Genomic DNA, 24,210 nt, shown 5'->3' with positions numbered 1-24,210 from the left:
TTTTTTTTTCTTTCCAGTTGTGAGAAGAAGAAGCGCCTTTTATCTTTCCTTCCTTTTGCAGCCCAAGTCTCTCAGAGAAACTGTAGCTAATGATTCTGAAAACCACATCTGTGCATGTCAGAGGCCACGCAACATCCTGACATTCCTGCAAAAGGGGTCATATCACTTTCACATTACACGACCTGACGTTCATATCTGGAGGCGGAAGGGCCGGTGGTGCAGTTGCAGGTGGGGAAAGCTGCTAAGCCAGTGACCACAGTTCAGGACTCACTGCATGATTGTAAGGAAACCTCAGGACAATTTTCAGCCGTAATTACAGCAGCAAGAACTGATATTTTTGACGGACGTTGGCGCATTTCCAGCCATGGTTGTGGTGACAAAACCTGGTGTTTTTAACAAGGTTTTGGAGACAATTTTCACCCGTGCTTGTGGCAACATAGACGGAATACTTTTGACAGGGAGTGTGGACATCTTCAGTCGTGTTCATGGCGTCAACATCCAGTGTTTTAACACGACCTTCTGACATATCCAGCCACATTTGTGAAATCAAACGGATGGATGTTTTCTTGGAGGCCTCTGGACAGTTTTCAGTCGTGTTTGTGGTGACCAGAGCAGGTATCTTAAGCCACAGCATGAGGTTTTCCTAACCCTTACCAAGTGTGTTTCGGACCATAAATGCAGCTTTGTCGAAAACACAAACATTTTGAATTAAAGCTACAAAACCATTTTTTAAAAAGTGGCTTGAAGAACCAAACGTGGCAAACAATTTATTCTGGCGGCTGGGTTTTTCTTTTGATTTTGGGTCCCACTGTGACAATTTATTCCACATTACTAACCACAAGAAGAGATTTCATTAATGCTGTTTTGTTGTGTGTAGCTGTCGAACACATACGACCACACACGTGGCCTGCAGGAGTAAAATATTCAAAGCTTCAGCTCAGATTGCCTTTTTTATCTGTATTTCAGTGCTATCTGGCTGTTGTCTGAACCATCATTCAGTTTCAAAATCTGCATTTCTGCACCTAAATAGCACGATGTTTAACAATATAAACTAAAAAAAACCTTTGCAATACTGGTCCTTTTTCATGTGAAGTAAACAACATGGTCTGTCTAATCAATGTAAATGCTGAAGGCTGCACACAACACAACACACGCACACACACTCCCTCTTTCTCATTGTACACCAGCGGTCCACCCCTCTGCTTCTTCATCGTGGGTGGTAAATAGCTGGCCCACCCCTCACCCAGGAAGGCGTCATTATGTCACATGCACTGTATGAGACACATGCACACACGCGCGCTAACTCACACACATACATTTTGCTCAATCACTCCCTCCCTACACCTCCAGGCCTGAATGTGAGAGAGGAGCAGGTCTGAACAGGTGGACAGGCAAAGCAAGCCTGCAGTCACGGCTGAGAAACGACACACAAACACACACACACACACACACACACACACACACACACACACACTTCCTTGTCCTTTGACTGTGTTGTGTCCATCACGCAGCACATGATAGTATTCATCCTGAAGGTATGATTCTGTGGAAGCGCTGCGTTTTGTTTTTTTTTACCTTCATCTTCTCTGTGTCTGCCAATAATGTGATTTACAACGTGATGTAACAGTTTGTGCAACTCACACTGAGCAGTTATCCAACAACATTGCCATCACAGATCACACTTCATCTCGTGATGTCTGAAAAAAGGGTGTTTTGTGTTTTATGTTGTTTCACTCGATCCCTTTAGGTACCAGAATAATAATTGTTTTTTTTCTTTTTTTTTGTTGACAGATTGTTGGCAGGTTGTGTGGTCTATATAGTGGAAAATTACAGAGCAGGTTCAGTAAAAATGAATGAAACCAGGGAGATTTAAGGATTTATGGAAAAACCAAAACAAGGATCGACTCGTGGCCACCAGGTGTCGCCAGAAACCAATTCTTGATCACCAAAAGTCCCGTTTTTCAAACGGATGAGGTAATAAAGATGATGTCTGCGCTTGTCAGGTTTGAAAAACTACAACAACAACAACAACAACAACAACAAAAAACCTGAAAAAAGTTATATTTGGTGTTTGTCGTGCAGCCTGTGAGCCGTGTTTGAAGCACAGGCATCTATGCACTTGATCGAACTTGGCGTCACAGCTGAGGACTCTGTGTTATTAACACTCGCAGAGCAGGTGAGATGACAGGAAACCTCCCATCAGCCTCTCAGGTTTGTCGGAAAAGGTGTGACACCAGCTCCGGAGTGAAGGTGTGAGGGGGGAACCTGATAATAAGCGAGCCTGCCTGCTGGTGGGTGTGAGTGGTGGTGGTGGTGGTGGTGGAGCTGCTGGGTGTAGTTGTCTCTCGTTTTCTCCTCGTCTGTATCAATCTGTCTGTGGTGCGTGAGCGCGCCCCGCATTTCTGATCGGCGCGCGGATGGTGATGATGATGAGAGCGTGACCTCACTGCTTTCTGCTCAGCTGCTGGAGAGAGAGAGAGAGACAGAGAGAGAGAGAGACAGGGAGAGAGAGAGAGAGAGAGGAAGAAACAGAAACACGTTGAGGGGAGAGACGGAGAGAGGTACGGATCAGCGGAGGAGAGCTTCAACAACACGCCGGTAATAAGTGCTCTGCGCGGGGGGACTCGGTCGTGGCGCGTCCCGCTGGCTGCCTCCCAGAATGTTCTGCGCCCCCGGCTCATTTCTCCGGTACACGAACCAGTCGCCGCGGCGTCCCCACGGACACTGAAGCCCAGATGCTCACCCTCTCCGCCGACATGGACGAGTCTTCGTCGCTGCTGGATCTGCTGGAGTGCTCGGTGTGCCTGGAGCGCCTGGACACCACGGCCAAGGTGCTGCCGTGCCAGCACACCTTCTGCCGCCGCTGCCTGGAAAACATCGTCAGCTCCCGGAACGAGCTCCGCTGCCCGGAGTGCCGCATTCTGGTGGACTGCGGGGTGGACGACCTGCCGGCGAACATCCTCCTGGTTCGCCTCCTGGACGGTATCAAGCAGCGGCCCCAGCGAGGGAGCGGAGGTGGAGGAGGAGGAGGAGGAGGAGGAGGAGGAGGAGTGGGAGCAGGCGGCAGGCAGTCCCTCGCCGTGGGCTCGCTGCAGGGGTACGCAGCCGGGATATCCGCTTCTCCCCCGGGCAGCGCGATTAGAGAGCTGCCCGTCGGCACCAGGAGCTCGCCTGTCAAGGTTGGTCACTTTCCCCCGTTACACACAGTGAATGTATCTAATCAGCGCCTCTGTCTGTGAAACTATGTTGAAATGTTTCACAAAATCACCAGAATCCCACAGTTTTACGAGCTCCCCCTCCCTCCCTCCCTCCCTTTTTTTTTCAATTCGGCGCGCACAGAACACAACTTTAAGCTCGGTTCCCACTGAGCGGCGGCAGGATGTGGTTCTGGAGGGTCCATCGTAGGGACAGATCTCCCCCCACCTCTCTCTGTTTATGTCCGATGATCGCTGGAGATGGAGAACAGCGTGTTCAGCATGCTGCCCGCACTGATATCCAGCTGCTGCTGCTGCGCGGTTATATAGATGCACATTTACACACTGTACACGCAGGGAGGCTGATTGCAGCAGAGGTTGTTTGACAACAACAACCATGAGGAATAAACTTGGAGGCAGAGTCCAAGTTTTTCTTCCACTGTGGGTTCTATAACACTGATGCACATTGTTGTCTATTGATTGCTTTTGCTTAAATTACCCTCACCAGTTGTGCCTGTGATATCCCCAGATGTGGCTTGAGCATCCTGGGATCCCACTGAGGTTTAATTAAGCATGAGTTGAGAGAGGAGGAGAGACGCGCTGTAGACCGATGAGGGGTCACCTGTCTGCCGTCCCCTTGTTGCCATAGTCCTGGTGAAGCCCAGTCGCCCACAGGCTGCAGCAGCGTGCAGGTTTCATAACCCGGCGCTCAGTGTGAAGAGGAGTGGGGGAGCCCTGTCGACTGGCTATGCAGTGCACCCAGAGCATTGTCTCTACCCAGCAGTAATGAGGGATGTGTCGAGGAATGTGGCAATCAGACAGAAAATGTGATAAGGCTGCGAGAAAATGTTCCCTCGACCGGAATCTTAAAATCTTGAAAAAAAACACAAAAACAAAAAACAACTCAGCGGGCGATCGCCATGACCTCACCTCACTCACAGCTTGATTTCCTCTAAAGAAAAGCAACATTTTCAGACTACGTGTGGCGACTTGTTGAGACGGATGTGCTGTATTTGTCTAAGGTGAGCTGATAAATGCAGTGGGATTTCTTCCGAGCTGTGGTGCGTAAGGGGTGGTCGCAGGCAGGTGTGTTCATGTCTTCCCTGCCCCCCCCCCGCAGAAGCCTCTTCTCTGAGTTTCACCATGTCCCCGGCGAGAGGGATGCAGTGAGTTATCAGGCTAACAAAGGCTTTTGTCATCAGCTTTCACACCCTCGTACGGGGCACTCGGCACTACGAGACCCTATCAGGCATCGCCTGGCCATTGATTGGAGCAGTGGAGCGCTTTGGTGTGATGAAGTGCAGCGGCGGCGGGCAGTCAGTCATTCACGGCGATGAACAGGAATCCAAACCCTCAGTGACATTTCCACTAACACTTAGTGCTCAATTGCAATTCACTCAATAAACTTTAGCACTCCCTGCAGGCCAATTTTGATGCCTGGTGCACACAAGAATCGAGTTGAGATGTAGCGATTTAAGAGTGGTAACATGTTTGGATTCAAACAGCAGAAAAGGCAAAGTCGTCAATCATTTTGTTAATGTTTAAACAAGCGCTCATGACCTCCTACAGAGCTTAGAGGAGAAGTACGCCCAGTAATGAACATTCGGTCATTGTTGACTCACCCTCATCTTGATGAAGGTTTCATAGTCCACAAAGAGCATCACAGCAGAGCAGTGTTGCAGCATCTCGCTAAACAACTGCAGCAGATGTGGACTGGTGGCTCCGGCATAAGCCAAGTTGTCAGAAGCTGCGAGCCCCCAACTTGATTTGCAAAGATGCAATTTTTCATCTAAAGTGGGTGCACGGGCTTGAAGGCGTGTCAAGGGTGCAAAAAAACGGATCTTCTTGATGAGCTGTGTGGATCTGTTTTATCTGTTCTTCCAGTCCCCATCTACTTCAGTTGTTTAGGAGAACACTGCAGCGCTGTTTAGCTGTGAAAATCTAAAAATGTTTTATGGACTACGAAACTTCACCTGACTTTCCATCTGTGTTGGGCTGTGTAGATGGTAACTGAATTTTCATTTTATGGATGAACTTATCCTTTAAAGGGGCTCTGAGGAAGTTCTGTGTTGTGTTGGAAGCTGATCGTTAGTTACATTAGCAGACTTCATTCCTAAATGTTAGCAAAGATGTTAGCAACTTCACAAAGAAATCCAAAGTCCAGCAGCATTAAACATCTTAAGCAAATCATCCACAGGCTTGTAAAGGGAACCGGGCAAGACGCGGAAAGTCTAATATTTCATGTCATGTTACAATCCTCTCAAATATGCCCAATGAAAACAGAAAAATTGTTACATAGAGACGTCTCAAGTAAACTGAGTGTAACCAACAGTGTAAAATCCAACAGTTTACAGTGTCAGGAAACGGGGAACGGCAGCCAGTGTTCACACCGGAAAGGGCTGGAAACAAGACGAAAAGAGAAATGAGAGGAAAAGTAGAAGTTGTGTGAAAGATGGTTAACCTGACAGTCACACACACTGCGCACACTCAGAAAGAACGTAGTGGCAGCCAGTCTGTGTTTGTCTTAGGACCCCATGGAGAGAGCCCTCCAGAGTGGACACAGGCTTTATTGCCCACTGAACACTGCACACACACACACACACACACACACACACACACACACACACACACCTACAACCCATTACGCTCTTCAATCCCCGCAGCCACTTTGCCCAGGTCTCCTCCAGGCTCTCTTGGGACCAAGGCCTGGTGATGAAAGTGTGAATTAATCTGCTCTAACAGTGTGTGTTGTGTGTATTGTGTGCGCGCGTGCACGTGGATCTTACCCACCCCCATGCACACAAAGAGCAGGGGTCTTGCAAAGGGAGTTAAATCGGTCTTTGAGTGACACGCTAATGCAGTACCACCGCAGTTATTGAGGGAGTCATAAGGGTCAAACAGAGCACTCCACGTCAGGTATTAAGGGTTGTGGATGAGAATGAATGTGTTGCTATGGTAATGGAAGGAGAGGCAGACATGCTGAGTCAGCAGCAAAGACAAGCTCTTTTCTTTTTCTTTATTTCGTCCCGCTGTTTGTACCTCTCGGAGCCTCCGTCAACTGTCCTCGTGCTTTGACCGAGGTTCAAGATTTCTCTTCCTCCAGCCTCTGTGTTGAAATTAACTTCTCAGAGGCAAACAATTTGCCAGGACATGGTGAAGTCAAATACCATCCTAGAATAAAATTAACACAGATTTTTTTTTTTTTTTCACAAGAATATTCCCCATACCTATTCATTGATATTTTCTGTGCTGATTCTGGGCACCGACTCAAGCCTTTAAGTGCTTAGTCGCATGGTTTTTGTTCATTTACCCCAAACAAAAAAATGCTGAGCCTGTTAGCGGTTGATGACTTTGGCAACCTCGTAACTGCTCCCTCAGTTGCAGTGCTGTACATCAGCTGTTGCGGAGATGACTCGCCACTTGTTCCCCTGACAGGCGCGTGTCTGCACAGCACATACAGTCTGCAAACAGACGAGGTGTTCTAAAAATGTACGAGTGTCGTGTAAGCTGAATCATGGGACTGTGATATATTTGTGTGAACATTTTAGTGTGTTTTTCTTTTAAAAAAAATAAAAAATAAACAAGGACAAGATGTCCATCAGGAACCAGTCTCAGATCAGTCTGTCAGAAAACCAAATATCGCTGCTTCAACTCATGATAAGGCTCTTATCAGTTCCGAGTGCAATGCTGCTGATCTGGTTTATATCACAGCCATGTCCTGATTCTTGGCATATGAACCAGAAAATAAATAGAAATGCAGCAGGTTGATAGCAAAACAGATACAGGTAGCTGAGATTTTTCTCTGCTGCATGGATCTGGTGTTGGTTGCTTCCTAAAGTGAGCTGATAAAGTCATTTGCAAATGGCAAGCGAGCCAATTAACCAACCAGCCAGTTTAACCCCTCGCATGCTGGATGAATTAGCCGACAGTACCCACTCAAGACGGTGTTTTGCTACGGTTAGCAAGAAAGCTCGCATTAGCGAATATTAGCCAGGTTAAACCTCAACACCACATTATGATTGTCACTGCAGTGAATGTGAAAGCAGAGTTCGTCAGTGAGTGTACGGGAGCAGCAGAATCATCTTTTAAATTCAAAAACATCACATGTGTAGTTCATGGCACAACTCCAGTGGGATCAGCAATGATTTGTTTCCTCTCCGTTCACTACCATGCAAAGTTTTTTTCTGAAGCAAGGTCCCATGGGGAGGGTTGTGAAGGGGCGTGACTTCGGCACTCAGTTGCATGCCTTTGGCACTCTGGGGTAGCAAATGTAAGGCAAGGCACTTGGGAGCGGCATAAATGTCACATCCTTTCGTTTTTTTTCCCCAGGAACTTGCAGTTTCATGGAAATGTGCCCGCAGGCTTTTATAGGGAGCTGAGAAAGTTGGGGGAGGTCTAATATTCTAAGTTCTGTTCACACAAGGGAAATACAGAGTGATTAATGCATGTAGATTGCTTCACGTACTTAAATACCGTAACTTTAAAAAGGTGGAAAATTAGTCTTCTGTGGGAGAGTCGGTCTAAATTCTTATTCGGGTTTTTTTTTAGGTCTTTAATAACTTCACAACAGCTGATACTACAGGGAACTGTTCTTGTTACCTCTTCCAAAGCGGTTATGTTTTCAGTGGTGATGATCTGTGTGTTCATTCGATAGCCTGGTATCCAGATCCAGGTATCTGTCGTCGGATTTCGGGCCAGGTGCCACATAGAAATTCAATAGCTGTAAAAGTACTTCTTAACATTGTGTGAGACATTTTCTCTAGTTTCTTGTTGAGTGCTACACTAACTTAAAAGACAGAAATCTGGCACATGCATGTTGTGAATATCTATCAATCCAGTGATTCAATCAACAGATTTTCAAAACAGTTCTCGTTACTGACAAAACACATTTGGAGGATCATTCAGCCTTGGTGGAGTTTTGCACTCTGTTTGTGCTTTTTCTATGTTTTGTCTTTGTTTTTACGCTCACTCGAAGAACACTTCAAAGCGAGTTGCGGCTCTTTCTTTGTGCCATATGTCATCCTGCACATTTCCCTGCCAAATCACGGCCTTGGACACATGGAACACATACAGAGCTACGCACTCGTAGAAACCGCTTTCTTGGTTATTGGTGGACTCATTTTCACACGGGACAGCATGCAGCATAGCTTATTTTAGAATGATGTATTCATGTAATATCCTGTGTTTGGAGACCCCACGATTCAACCAGCTATAGTTTAACTCAACCTCAACCAGACGAGAGAAATTCATCCGATGGCTTTGTCAGCACAACATGAACACAGAACCTTCTACGTTTACTGACTTTGATTTGATCAAAAGTTTTTAGTTGACACAAATGTTTGAAAGTAGAGCGCTCATAACAGCGGGCATTAAAATAGTATTTAATCCACACCTGCAGTCGCATCGACACTGGTGGATGACTCCTAGAGACTGGCCTCGGCTGGTCGACCTTGGATGGTGTGTGTCCTCCTGGAGTGATTGGAGCTTTTAAACATGGTCCCTCTTCTACACCTGAGTGACTAACCCAGGTTCCTATTTGGTATTCATGAGGCTCGTGTATTTATTTGATCCTCCACCTGTCAAGGATAGATTTTTACAATTGTCTGGGTGAAGATTATTTTTTTTTACTGTGTTGAAAGTATTAAACATTTTATATTTTGATCAACTGAATGTTCAAACAGGAGCGTGAATACAATCTGACTATAAAACAAAGAAGCTCTGTCATATCTCAAGAACCATCCATCTGATCTACTTGACACTTGGCAGGAGTGTTGCTGAGGACCCAGGGAAGCGAAGTATAATGCAAATATGTTGCGATTTGGACACATTCAATATTGATACATTTTGAACCCACAGTGAAGAACTCTTACACACTGGCAGCGCTTTGCAGGCTCGTAGCTCACGCTGCAGGACTTTTAAAATACTAACTGTACTGGCAGGTTTTCTTCTCGTTTCTTAAACATGCACACGCTACAAGATCAAAAATAATGGCACATCACACACTGCAGATAAAGTAATCATCCAAGAGGGAACAGTGCCCCACCTCATGTGATCCCTCACATGATCTCATGGGGGAAACAGACCTGAACAAATTGGAGATTGGCGTGGTGCTACAATTTTTAGCATGATGCAGGTGGAACAAACAAAAGCAGAAGGTTAAACAAGTCTGGATGAGATTTTAGTCCCGTCCACAGGGCAGGTGTCTGTTACCTGGCATGTGCGACACTATTTTGTTCTGTCCTCCTTAAATGTGGGGGCACAGGGGTGTTTTTTTTTCGATAATTGGCTGATGCACTTTGCCTTTCCGCTGTTTTTGTTCCTATCTGGCTCAATCTGCTGTGTGCAAATTGACTCAGCTGTGGTCCAACAGTTACACGGCCAAGACGGGTCTAAGAATCTGGGGGGTAACTTTCTGTCAATAGTAGTATGCTAGCTGCCGTTAGCCCGCAAGGGCTAGAATGTTTACTGTGTCTTGGCAGCACCATCCGCTGCTCCAGGATGCCTCTCTCATTGGTTGTTGTGGTCCGGCTCCGAGAGTTCCAATGTTATCATCCAGATTTTAATGGTAAATGTCAAAGATGTTTGACGTTACGGAGGCAGCCCCACTGTGGGCAGTTCAGGAGGCTGATACTGGATCTGTAAACCCCTCACGTTACCAGATAATCTGTACCGAACAGCGTGTTTTGAGCATCTCTGCACGGGGATCACGTTTTTTGTGAGATGCAAACCATCGGATGGTACTCCAGAGCTCTGACAATCAAAATGCCACATCTGAATCAACTCATGTCACGTTCCGCTGATATCAGATCAAATATGTAAGCAAACTGCAGCAGAGGGCAACGCTGTGATCATCTTGGGTTTCTGCACACATGAACAGCTGCGGGAAAACCTACTGCAATTTTCCGCCTACACTCCGCCTGTCCAGTTCCCATCAAAGCAGCGTGTCTAAACGATCCCAACCCTTGATCCTCACCCATACCTGTATTTACCTGGAGTTGCTGCGGTGACGCCCGAGGTTCCCTTGGCAACCTACTGCAGCAACGACGCTACTTGCTTTCATCTTGGGAGTGAGACATCGCTTTGCCTTGTCATTCCCATATGTGTGTGTGTAAGGATTAGGTGGGGGTTTCAAAAAGGATGTAGCCTGTTACCAAGGCCTGTAATGATCCTTTAAACCTGTGTCTTTTGTGTTGTATTGTACTTAGGATAGACACACACCCACACATCTAACCTAAAGCGAATTCAAACCAATTCTTTCATCAACCGTCATGTTTTTAGGAAGTTCTATGGATCGTAATGTTCTCACTTTACCAAAAATCCTCCAAAACACAGAAATACAGAAGCAAACACACAACATTTTCTGCTCTACAGCTCCATTCATACTTAATCTTGATATCTCCCTCACCTCCACAACAACAGAGTAAGACAGAGCCTCATTTTTCTGTTTCTTCTCGCACACAGACACAGACACACAGACACACACACACACACACACACACACACACACACACACACACACACACACACACACACACACACAGTACACAGACCCAAACACACATTCATTAATGTTATAAACTAACGATCTCTTGCAGTAAACAACAAGTTCTCAGTCATTACCTTCACATTACCCCCTCACTTCATAAATACTGAAGGAAGGTCTGACACTGTATACGCACACATACACACACACACACACACACACACACACACACACACACACACACACACACACGGCTACACAGATGCTCACAACTCATCTTCTCAAGTCTGTGAATATCTCTCTGGACACATTTCTTTCTTTATGCATGAATGTGTGTTTGTGTGTGTTTGTGTGTTTGCGTGTGTGTGGGGTGGGGGGGTGGGGGGGCACTTCTCTCTCTCTCTGCCTTCTCAACCTTTCTCAACCCAGATTGTTAAATGAACACGCACGCACGCGCGCACACACACACACACACACACATCTCTATTCCTCTGTCACTCTTTACTCATTCTTTCTCATCTTCCTTCTCGCTTTTCCTCCGATGTCCATGTGCAGAGATCTTGATTAATTTCAGTGTTACCACATAATGAAGCTTCCCTCCGCACACACACACACACACACACACACACTCATGCATATGCTGCCATTTAAGGAGTAGTTAAAACTAGATGACTGCGCTCTGTGCCTCCCGGGATATCTTGGGAATTATGCTTTTTTTTATTCATTGTGTGTGTGTGCATGTGTGTGTGTGTACAAAAGTGTGTATGCAAACGTAGAGCATGCATTCATCTATTTGCATGCTTGTATGTTTGTTTACCAGTTCTATTTTCCACCAGTAAACACAAGGTACAATTGGATTTTGAATGGTTTGCGGGGAAGCTGCCCACAGTCGGAATTCAACATTTTTATCGTTTAAACCATTTTCATGCCAAAGATTACTGTATCAGTGTTTCCCCCAGAATTTTACTCTTGTCCTCCAGGAAGAGCCTATAAATGTGCATTTATTTTTTACTCTGCTTTGAAATATTGTCAGTAGATTCACTGGCATCTGGTGTATTTTATTCAGTAATCAGAAGGTGGCCAGAGGGGTGCCAAAAGCTGGGCCAAAGATGATTACCAATAACTGGTAATTTTGCTTCTTTTGCTGATTTGAACACCTTGAACTAGTCGCTTCTGGCAAAACATTAAATGATAGAATTTGGATATGAGTAGTGTTAGTTGACAGGTTTGGTTATCATGCTGATAATATGCCAACTTGAGGAAGATCAATCTCGTCAGCTCTTGATCGAATTCTTGCCATCATCTGACCAACTAGTGTAACCTTGGTATGTTCTCTCTTCACGTAGTAGTATTGCTGGACTGTTGCTCGGTCCAATGATGGATTGATGGATGGAGACATGGTGGCGGTTGACTGAAGCCTATGGCTTGTGTGATGGTGCAAGGAGATGGTGTGCATGTGTGCATGTGTGGTGTTTAGTTTGGGGGGTGGTTGATGCATAATGGGTGTTAAAGCCTAAACAAGCTTTGGAGCTTGACTGCTATTCCCACGGGTGTATGGGTGGAATCCCATCAATCCCATCCCCCAGTTGCACAAATACACACATGGACACACACACACACACACAGACACACATTAGGTTAAAGGTTAACCCCCTCATGCCGGCTCCTATTGTTACTATGGAGATGAGGGTGAGATGTCACTGGCCACTGGTCAAGTCAGCATCCATCAGAAAGAGCAAGTGGTTTTGAGGTTGCATTTAAAACATGGCACAGGACAGCATGTAGATACAGGATGTCTCACTCGTCACATTTTAGGCATTCAAAGTCACACAGATATTAGAATGTAGACACACAGGAGACAGGGGGGTTGTTTCCAACGTAAAAACCGTTTTTTCAACCGTTAGATATCCTGCGATTGTCAGACAACATGGAAATTCACATTGCTATCTTTTGCATACTAATTGGGTAGCGTTAACATGTTCCAGCCCTGGAACATGGATACAACCGTAGCTCCAGAGGCTCAAGCCAACAGATATGTCCAAAAAAACCATTGTGTACTCTTTTAGAAAACTTAAAAAATACTCAAAAGCACAGTAGCTACAGAGTTTATAGTTCCTCAACATGTAAATAGAAGAGATTTCAAATTCACACCTCAGGAGTGTGAATGATAATTAATAACAATCCTACACTTGTTAAGAGTGGCAGGATGTATATCACCATCTAAAATAAGCGCTTACCTATAGGCAGTTTTATTATACGACACATGAAGTAGTAAAACGTGCCATGTTGTGCAAAGCGACAGCTTCATAATTATCGCACCGTCTACAATCCTGTTCGATGTGGGTGGGCGTTCATGTGCCACTTCCTGGTGGGAAAGTCACAGCTTCTCCACTGGCATGACATTACATGGTTTCTGATTAATGAATCCGGCGACATTCAGGCCAAACCAGAGTCACCACCTGCTGCCAGCTGGGACTGTTGGTGTGTAAAATTGCTCCGAGCGGCTTCTAATGTGGGAGTAATCGTTTGTGACTCCAGGTAGTTTTACTCCGGTGCTGAGACTCTGACTCCTCCAGCTGCATCAACGCTACGCGTGTGTGTCTGTTGTAATAACGGATGAGGTTCCACCGGCGATGTGCTTGAAAAAGTGGAACGGTTCTCTTGGGGTAACAGATTCATGGAAACACACTGTGGTTTCCTCCAGGTGTCAGACAGTGCAGGTGTGTGTACTCTATATGTGTTAATACGTTTCTGTTCCTTCCTGTCTTGTCGCAAAAAAACCCGACTCCTCCACCACCGCCTCCTCCTCATCTTTCTCTGTAATGGAGAGATGTTGAAATGCACCCACCACCCACTTTAGACTTGGCAGGAAACAGAGTCTTGGCTGGAGCAGAGAAGAGAGATCATTGTGCGTACACACAAACACGCACACGCACACGCACACACACACACACACACACACACACACACACACACACACACACACACACACACACACACACACACACACGCAGATACACACACATCTGAAGAGAATTTGGAAACATGGCAGCAAATACAGGTCTTCCTCTTCATCGACCTGCTGTTCATTCTCACAGCTCTCAACTTCAATTCATCACAGCAGTGTTTATGGATCCCAGTGAAATCATTCTTTTCCACCTCTTTTTTACTTTACCCGTAGGACTGATTGAACTCTCGGAGATGGTTCGTTCCCTCCCAAAGGATCTTTTCCCTTCAACCTTACAATAAATTGCTTTATGAAATCTGTTAATTGGACCTCTCAGAAGTTTGAATGTCTTGGACTTGGACTTTGACTACACTTAAACATTTTACCAAAGACTCCAAAAGGAAGCTAATGTTTCTTTCATGAGATATAAATCATTGAAACTGAATATTTAAAGAGTTATAGCAGTTTTGTATCATATAATTAATCACAAAATCTGATAGTCTTGATGTAGTAGTGGGCTCTGTTGCAGTGTTAGATGGTGGTTTAACATATATTGATTACATGACTTGCCCCCCACCTTCGTTTTGCTAATTTAAAAATCAATACTTTGTCGGACATAATAGTTGTAAATTCAAGATGTCTGCCACAGCACAGACAAGCAGGAGATACGTCTCACTTATGGACAGTTGACCGGCAAGACGATGGCGTAAGATTAGCTGTCAAAGTGAAAGGCAACAGCACCTTTTCAACAATATTTTGGATTGAAATGAGTTGGTTACCTCACTGAGAAGTTGGAGGTGTGCAGCCTGTCAAGTGAAGCTCTTCACCTAACAGCCGGCTGAAGCTACGTGTCCACAGGATGCGTCATTTTCAAGGTATTCATTCTGTGTTGTCAGGTTAGCCGCGCGTTGTTTTTCAAGAGGCGGGGCGTCACGTCACATGCTCTTTATTTGCACTGAGTTGAATTCTGGCTGCTTTGTGCGAATGCAAAGCCACTCTGCACAGAGTGCCGTTCGTCCAGCCGGGTGCAGGCAGTGCGTTTTTGTGTGGTTGCTGGAGGGTGTCACCTGTTTTGGTCAGGTGTGCAACGCTGGGAAGCGTCTTATGGCCTCCTGTCAAACAACAATCCTGTTGACCTGTGCTTTGAGGCTCCGTCTTGTTCCATTACTCCCACAGACTGTATAAAACTACTCCTTGTTTTTCTCTGTATACACATTTTTGATGTTACAGCTGTAAGGGCCAAACTCGCTGAACACATTGCATTTCCTGTGACTAGCCCACTTCATAATAAAAGCCAACTCGCGTTTCTCCAGTGAAGTTCCCTTCACACCTGCCCTGCATCAGCGTTGTTGGCCCCGCCCTTTCCTGCTCTCTTGTTTCATCAGTTCACCTGCCTCACCTGTGCTTCCCCTCCTCTCTTCACCTGCACCCCATCCCCTCCTCATTTTTGTCCGTATCTAAGTCCAGTTGTTAGTTCGGTCTTACTCAACTCGTATGTTCAGTTTTTTTTTTTGTTTTTTTTTTTCTGAATAAAGTTCTGCTATTGATCTGTCTGTCTGCCATCTCTTGCATTCCAGTCCATCCTCTTTGCTCTCAGCGTGACAGTAATAGTGAAAAACCAGATGGCCATGATGAATTCGCTAATGACTAACATCTAACGAATGATGTTACGGGTTATTGTAAGTTTGCCTTTCGTTCGCCGAGGACAAGTGTGAGACTCATCTGCTGCATGTGTGTGAATTTTCGGGGGTCAGATAAGAACATTTCAGGTTATTTCGGGACACACTCTGATCCACAGTGCTCATGGCTGCAGTACAAGTGTGATCAGCTTTCCACTCTGACGTCTGTGTCCAAACATCCACTGCTGGCCCTGTGAGTTTGTGTGTGTGTGTGCTTGTGTGTGTGTGCGTATATGTATTTTGTTTATGAAGAAAGTTTGCATATTTTATTTGGCGTATGCATCTCAGGGTGGTGTTTTCTGGTGGTTTTGTATGTGTGCTCAGAAATGGTATGTATTTTGTACAGTGTGCGCATAAATTATCATCTGCGTGTGTTGTTTGGCCACATCATGTTTTTAAGACGAACTTTGTGACCTTTCACAGTGCTGGACCTGGAGAAAGAGGCTGGTGTGTGTGTGTGTGTGTGTGTGTGTGTGTGTGTGTTTAAGGGGTGTGTAGCTGGTCATGGTCGTATGTTAGAAATGAAGGGAGTGTGCAATGAAAAGCCCAGCGGCAGTTATGTAGTGAATTTTTGGCTTGGGGTCTGATGTGTGTACATATACGTGTGTGTGTGTGTGTGTGTGTGTGTGTGTAAGAGGGATCTGGCAGTTTTCTCCCTCCAGGACAGGGATTATGTAAGCACGGAGAAGGGAGGTCAAATTCCACCCTCCCTCTGGCTGTGTTCTATCAGACTGGGAACAATGGAAACACTGGTATAATGAAACACTTCTGCTATTAAATTCGTCTCCAGGGACACTGCGCTGGCTGCCATTTTCCTCAGGTACAAGATATCGTGCAGCCTCTGAGACTCTGACTTTGTTAAGTGGGGCTGTGACCAATAAGCATCATCATAATCTATCAGTCTCCCAACTTTTTTAAACATCAATGGATTGTTTATTCTATAAAATGTCAAAAACTCTGGAAAGTGCTCATTATCTCAGATCTTTTAATTGCTTCTGTCTTCCAACAAATAGTCCAAAAAGCCAGACTCTTCATTAACTATCATAAGTCATATTTTGACATTTAAACCTTTTTTTCCTAAAAAAAAGAAAAAAAAAAAAGACATAAATGATCACGACTTTAAGGAGAAATTTTGTATTTTTAAACCTCACCTGTGTAAATGATTCATATTCACCAAATGTTTTGGAATCGTTCCAATAGACTGCCTTGCCTTGCAGGCATTTGGGACATTTTAAGAGTCCTACCACGTTTTAAAGTTCATGTGTTCATATGTGTCTTTCTGTAGGTGGTTAAATGTCCAGACCTGACTACAGACGCCTTTTGGATAAACCGCCTTTAATGGCACCGTGTCACTTTGCAGTTTAGTCATTTAACCTGAGAAAATGTTCTCACTGTTCTCACACCACTACCTAATTAATGCCAGTTAGGTGACTAACTTTAATCTTGCGAAAAAAGGGTACTGATGGAAATGAAGCACCTGGCTTTGACGAGAGGAAGAGTCCAAAGTAATGTTTTCTAATTTCTTGTCTTGTCCGACCAATACTCTTTATTTATCATAAATCAATACATCATAAATTCAAAGGACAAACAGCAAATTCTGATATGTAAACCTTTTTGTTCTGCTGTAATATTACTTAAATGATTTATAATCACCACTAACTGGTTTGATTGATTACTGCCATTAAGTGTAGCCAAGTGACTATCCCAGAGTATAAAGTTAATGGATTTGTGTTGGTTATACGGGAATTTTAAAATGGGTCAGTCATATAAAAAAGCACTGTAAAGGCTGGTACAGGCTGCCAGAGCACTTGGCAAATGCTCTTGTTTGTTTACAGTAATTGCGGACTAATATCACACTTAATGTGGAGATGATTTGTAGGTGTTGATTCTGCATGACACAAAATTACAGTAGTTAGAAAGATAACTTGTAAATGTGAACTACAGTAGCCATGTCAGGAGTGTAACACGCAGCGATGCACAAAGACGTGCCAGACCGTTTTCTCCTCTTTAAGTACAAATTCGCGCTTTATGTGTTCGTCTCTGTCGTCAGGTGAAATCATTGCAGTGCCATTCATGTTCAGAGACAGCCTGGCACTTTACTTCCTCATTGAGCATGTTAGTGCCTGTGTGTGTCTGTATCTGAGAGAGTAAATGTGTGAGCTTCTTAATGGTAAGTAGGCTCATTGAAGGTGTGTTTACCTGGCTGTTAGTGCAAAGTGCGAATCACAGCCACCTGATGATAACACTTTGTTTAAAGTTTGCTGCCAAACCTGAGACTCTTATATCACCAGGCGTGGACTGGTCATGGATGTGATATAAGACTGTTAAAAATCAATATTTTGTATATTAACTTCTGCTTGAATCATGTTGTAAAGCTGTTATCATGCTGTTCTGTTGTTTTGCAAAATGCTGTTGTTCAATTAATGAGTCAGTTTAAAAATTAATGGAATTAGTTAAGAAGGTTTCTGTTGTTGGTGCGATGTTCTTTCGGAATTGAAGACAGCATTTCACATTTAACAGATTAGTTATTTTGCATTGCACATATGTCATATTATGATATACATCAGTGTCATTTTATAGTTCATAGGGTAAACCCAAAGTATTTACAGGCGTTTTGGACACTGCATGACAAATGTTTTTTTTAAAGTTCAATATGTGTCTTCTGTGGGTGGTAAAATGTCCGAACCTGACTACAGACTGTATTTGTGTTAACAGCCAAAATGGCACTGCCTCACTTTGCAGTTTAGTCATTTAACCTGAGAAAATGTTCTCACTGTTCTCGCTGTGTCACCTTATTAATGTCAGCAAAGTAGCTGATTTCAAGCTTGCAAGAAAAGGGCTACTGATGGAAATGGAACGCGCAGCTTGAACAGCTCACGAGGACCTTTTGTCTGATGGTGTTTGCTTTATGTTCAGCTTCGGATCAGCTCTGACTAAGACGACCAAACCACAAAAAAAAAACCCCTGTGTCCTGGCTTTTATGAGCAATCCTGTTGTTTGGGTTTACCTGTTTAAGCGAATGTGTGGGTATTTGGGAATGTTGTGTGTGTGTGTAGGTGGCTCTATCCTCTATCCTGTGTGAGTCATATTGTGTGCGTGTGTGTGTGCGTGCATGCCAGCATGTGTTTGTGATGAAACTTTAGCTCCATCATCTCTAAATCCACACCTCATTTCCAGAGACAGATAGAGATGTCACAGTTTTTATTCTGCTGTAAATCCCAGCTTGACACTTGCACGCTCCATCGTGTGTCTTTGTGCTTTTTATCCGTCACAGCTGACAACAAGAACTACAGAAAGCTGTCCTTATCTGCTTCCTCAATATGAACTATAAACACGACCATAGTGCAAACTGATGTTGCACCAGTGACATCTGCGACACGTCATCACATCTGTGTAACCAGACAGGAAAGAAAGAAGCAAATCGGACGAAAGCAAAACTCCCCAAAGTTAAAGCCACACTTTTAGGAACTCTCATTCTAAGCGAGTTAGTGTTTCCTTACGTTCAGTTACTGAATGGGCACAGAGAGAGATATATATTGAAGCTTATGCGAAAATGTTTAGCTTCAAACTTGATTTATTACCCATGTAAACCGTTTCTTAAAGAGTATATGGTCTCTAGTCTGAAGTCTTCTTCAATACAGCATGATGATAATCGATCACACCCATGCAGTAATCAACTTTATGCACACAGAGGGGAAAAAAACAGAACATGTTTTATCTTTGGTGAGCCTGCAAAGTCACAGCCACAACTACTAGCAAAGACATCTGAGACGTTGACCCCGCCAGTGGACTTCAAACCAGCGAACAAAGTACTCTGTGCTTCACATCCTGCACTATACACTCAGCGCTGGCAGGGTGTGCTTCAGAGCGTGGCTAACTCGTAATTGACAAGTCGCTACCGTGAAGATGACTGCCAGTGTGTTAATAATGTGTCATTTCGTCTAACCGGCACAATCGTTGACAGTCTTCAAACTAAAAGTTAGCGTCTCTCTTTGAATACTAAAGCCCTCAGCGTCTTGCTCTGCCGCTGCGCATCAACTGTCATCTCTTTCATGTTTCATTTTCTCCTTCCTCCGCTCCCTCTCTTTCATTACACTCGTCTCTGTCTCTGAGTGATGTTTGTCTGCTTGGAGAGGGACTTCCAGAGAATGACTGCAGCCACTTCTCCACTCAGCTCTCCATTCATTCTCTTCATCCGTCCTCAGACAGCTGGCCGAGGCCCAAACTCATCTCGAGCCTCCATCGCCCGGTCCTGCCAGCTCTATTAAAACACCATAGGTCATCATGCTGTTGTCTGGCATGAGCTGCATATCGCTGCCGGCCGGGAACCCTCAGAGTTTACCCATTATCAGTTGAATCAGCTTGACCCATCATGCTTTTTTTGGAGGGGGGTGCTACGTAATGGTGATTTGAAAGGTTTTGAAAGGAGACCATGATTATAATTCACGACTCATCTGGTTCTCATTTTTGTTATTTCACTCTTCTTTCTTTCTCTTTAAGATGTGAGATGTGTGTTTGTGTCATCCCCCTCTGCCTGGTTCTAACACAGTCTTGTGGTTTGTTAATGCAGCTTCAAGAGAAATTAGTGCTCTGCTGGCATTTCCCCGCTAATGCATTTATGACAGAATCGTATCAAAATCAATTTCCACACAAACCAAAGTCATGATCTCTTGTGATCATTCTCCATTATTATAATGGCACTTCCTGATGTCTGCTCTTTCAAAGCAGAGGCTAACCGTGACTGATAAGAGGAATGAATTAGCATCAAATCCCTATACAGGCGCAGATAAGAGACACACAGAAGACCAGCCAGACGAGTGTGTGTGTGTGTGTGTCTACATCACTGCCACACACTGAAGTCAGTGATGGATCCTCTTCTGGGATGTCATGATTTGATAATACAGAATGAGCCTCCAATTCAGTTATCAGACTCAAAATCAGGATCAGTAAAAACAAAGGCAGTATTAAAACCATTAGTTTTGTGTGTGAGGAAACTCGATCTGTTGTTATAAAGTGCCCTTCTGCCATCTGAGTGACTGTTCTATTGGTTTTTGTGTGTAACAGTTTGTTCCCAAATGACTGGTGAAATTAAATGTGGATTCAAACCATCTTTTAAAACAAATACGAATTTGAGGAGGCATTTCTTAGGGCATGAAACCAATGACCTGTTAAGGCTCAGTACTCCCTTTATGTCTGAAAGTAGATCTGTCAGTTTCAGATGATATAACCATCACTACCCACATACTTCCATGCCTCCTTCATGTTGGCATTGATGTTAACTAACATCTATAGGGCACCTCTCAGTCCAGTCTCCAGTTCTCCTACTAGCTGTTCTGTAGTAGCTGCTTGTCTCTCTGCCCAGGAGAACTTCTCACCAAGTCACATAACCTCTCCTTAAAAAGCTCCACTGTTTTTAAACTTCCAGAGGAAACTTCCGACCAGAGGAGGCACTGGTCCACTAGTCGGTATCGGGAAGATTTCAGAAAATGTACAGAAATATGAAAGAAATGAAGGCAGGGTACGGACAGAGGGTTATTAGAGATCTTACACCAATCAAGAACTAATGTGTCGACACTTTCACAGGTTTGTTTCACAATAAGCTAAGCCGTCGTGTGTTAGAATAGAGTGGTTTCCGTTAAATAAATCCTGGGTGGTCATTAAAATGTCTCAAAATCCAGAAAAGTGCTTAGTCCTCAAATTTCTTCTTGTCCAGCCAACAGTCCAAAACTCACAGACTCTGCACTTACTATCATAGGGGACAAAGAAGGACCAGCAAATTGTCACCTTAAAAAAGCGAAGAATCTTTCTTTTAGTGGACTAATTGTTGCAGCTGTCGATGCTGTTAATGTGTAATCGTATTCTGTCTTTTCATCGGTCTGACACAGAACAAGGTTCAGAGCAAAAAACTCTCTCATCCAGACCAAAACAACAAAATGAAATGAAACCGTTTCTGTTTCTAAGAAATAAAAAAAAAAACTGCAAATTGAAAAACACCTTTGATACCGTAAATCTGCCACCGACACAAAATAGCGACATCAGCTTTCATAGAAACCATTTGTGCAAACTCTGCAGTAGCTGCTGCCATGAATATAATGAGCCGCAGACGAACCTGAGCTGTGCAGTCATGGCCTACTTCCACCGTCATGCCAACACGTCCCAGAACTGTTTGTCTCCGGCAATCAAGAGTGAAACTAGGCTAAAAACTGGGAGCAGCGTTGAGCAGAAATTTTATGTGGATCATCATAGTTGAGTTTTTTTTTTTTTTTTTCCGGTCTTCAAAGATGCTGGCGATGGTTGTGATGGCAAGCATTAATCAACTTGGTGGAAATGTGCTTCAGAGCCACAGGAGATACTGGCACTGGAGTAAAACTGGGACAGTGTCAGACCCTGCAGCCATGGCTTTCCCTCTTCCTCTCTGAAAAACACATTCTTTTTCTCACATTAACCCCATTTCTCTCCTCATCAACACACTGCGCCGTTTCTATCCTCTTTATCTTTTGCAGCCCCTTTTCTTCCCAGCACCCCAGTTCCATTGTGCTGCTTGGTAAGGACAAAGTGTTGCGCAGTATATTAGCAGACCACTGGGAATAAATTAAAAAATCAGTGTGTCAGAGCCATGATAGGAATGAAACCCACTGTACAGCGGCAGAAGCTGTCTTTGAAACCAGTTTGGCAAGCTACCAGTTGGAGGGTTAGACAGAAAAAAAAAAAAAATCAGATATAAACATATTAATTTGTATTTTTTCTTTACTCATGTCTGTCCTCTGTTTTGGTGACTCATATTAAAAACAGCCGCGGAAGCACCCAGCTGCAACATGTAATTGCGCAGATAAATTGTATAGTTTTATCACAGTGTGGCAATTTGCAAGGCAGGCAGAGTCAGGATCAGTGTTTAATTATTTCCAACGGTTGTCACACGCAACAGCTCCGAGGCTTTCCTTTCCACCGTGGGTCCTTTGATTAAATCTTGCAGCACCAGGCTGTTGAAAAATAACACAAAACCCCCCCAAAAAACATCTGTGTTCCTGTGCGAATCAAACCGGTTGGTTGGAGTTCGGTGTCTAACGGAGTCTGCCAGTTAATGCCTGAGGAATATTCAGTACCATTGTAGTCACTTGGTTCATACTTTCTGTATTTTTTCCAGCATCATCAGGTTGTTGAAGCAAGGGGTGGCAAGACTAGTGCCTGAAGCATCACATGTACAGGTTGCAATAGTGCTTTACCTGTAGACTGGAAACAAAAAGTCCTTAATCCTTAACCCTTAATTCGTTATTTTAGGAGCAACTCATAATCGTTACAGGAAGTGTGGGTTCATGCAACCACACCGGTGTTTCCCACAGAATGGCTGTGTGTCTGTGGCGGGGTTGGGGTGTTTTTGTCGACCTGAGAATGAGACTCAAAAGTCAGGAGTTTGCCTACGTTAGTTCTGCAAAGTGTTGCTATAATTGTCCATCTTAAATTAGGACACTGGCTTGCCTCTCCTTTCTGTTCCTGCTCTCTGTTTTCTCTCTCCCGGCAACACTGTTTGCTTTTCTTCATCAGCAGTAAGTTTTATAAAGTCGACCTAAAAAAACGCAGGTGAGTTGACTATAAAATGCTTTGAGTAGCTGTTCAGATACCTGGGTGGCCTGCCTGAGGAAAGTATGTGTGGGAAACACTGAATACAAATGTATCAAGGGACTTGTTTTGTTCCTGTTTCAGCAGTACTGATATGAAAATGCATTTAGAACCAGTCATCTTGGGCTAAAACTAACATTAATAATCATTTCAAGAAAAAGCAAAAACAACTTGCTTGCTGCCATTCTTGCCTCTGTGTTTATTTTATGCGTCTTCTGCAGCTTCAGCGTTTGTAGCTTCTTTGTTCTTGTTCGGATTGTTGTGTTTCCAAATAAATTAGGTAACCATTACTTTTGATACGTCTTGTAATGCGAGATATAGCCAGACATCCTTTATCCTTGGCAGCACATTCAAAGGCAGGTTTCCTCTGTGGAGAAACCCCTCTCCGCTCTGTTACCGAACCGTCATGTGAGAGCGCTGCTTTTTACAGGGACTGAGAAGAGCTGTTGCGGTTGTTACTGCTGATTACCTAACACCAGCCCCTGAGAATGTGTGATAATGTCACCCTGTATTTCACACTTTGCACACCTGCAGCCATGAAGATATCTAAAGTAGCCCGGCACCACCACCGTGCCCCCTGGTTCACGAAATGAGCTTCCTGAGATGTCACAGCCTCTTATAACAACAACAACAACAGTACATGACGAGCAAACTTTTCAAAGCAGTTGTCTGTTTTTTGGGCTATACAGCCATACAATAACATAACTTTTGACAAAAATAAACCCGGAGTGACACTTGCTTAATTGGCTGTAATGCACTGTTTTGCTTAAAACTGTTAACCGAGAGATGCTGCAAGCTCAAGTAAAAGCATGAAATGATGTTTGTGAGAGCTGTTATGCCCACACAAACGTCTTGGCAGAAAATCTGCATTTTTCCTGCCTCTTTCCAAACAGCCCTAAAAGATATCCTCACCATGCACTTTGAAGAGTGACTACTGGGACAAAGACAAATGACAATATTTTAGGGACTTTAACAATAGTCCCAGTCTCAGATTCTCACGATTCTCGCTGTGTGTTCACACATCTTTGTGAAGCTGGTGAGTTTCTCTGTGAGTGCGCGACGCTGCTCCGTCTCTTCGAGGCGCTTTTCGTTGTTTCCATTTCTTATTTTGAGTACAGGATGTTTTGCTGTGGAGGTCTAAATTTAAGTTGTGACGCAGCACTGCAGCAGAGATTTGAAGTATGTATGGAAAGCGTTCTAACCACCCACAGTGGCCAATAGCTCCGACAGCCTCACTGCTACTTAGAGCCGCACGATGTGGCTAAAAAAACATTTTACGATAATTTAGAC

General features: G+C 44.2%; 1 protein-coding gene and 1 long non-coding RNA gene across 6 annotated transcripts in view; one reads left to right on the top strand and one right to left on the bottom strand.

Annotated features, from left to right (window-relative positions):
* Window positions 1-1,864: 1,864 nt before the first annotated feature.
* Window positions 1,865-2,885, bottom strand: LOC119026234. The gene is made up of 2 exons (XR_005077076.1): window positions 2,744-2,885; window positions 1,865-2,464 (listed from the first exon to the last, which is right to left on the bottom strand). It is a non-coding gene; the product is annotated as an uncharacterized LOC119026234 (long non-coding RNA).
* The window catches only part of LOC119026232 (E3 ubiquitin-protein ligase SH3RF3-like), a 113,724-nt gene continuing 91,987 nt past the window's right edge, over window positions 2,474-24,210 (top strand). For all 5 annotated transcript variants that reach the window (XM_037110428.1, XM_037110427.1, XM_037110429.1 and 2 more), the window contains exon 1: window positions 2,474-3,179. In XM_037110428.1, the coding sequence (XP_036966323.1) occupies window positions 2,736-3,179 (444 nt within the window). In that variant the 5' untranslated portion in view covers window positions 2,474-2,735. The remainder of the gene's footprint in view (window positions 3,180-24,210) is intronic.

The sequence above is a fragment of the Acanthopagrus latus genome, chromosome 9, assembly GCF_904848185.1.
Source record: "Acanthopagrus latus isolate v.2019 chromosome 9, fAcaLat1.1, whole genome shotgun sequence".
Lineage (NCBI taxonomy): Eukaryota > Metazoa > Chordata > Actinopteri > Spariformes > Sparidae > Acanthopagrus > Acanthopagrus latus.
Note: the sequence above shows the minus strand (reverse complement) of the source record. Positions and strands in the feature narration are given on the sequence as shown.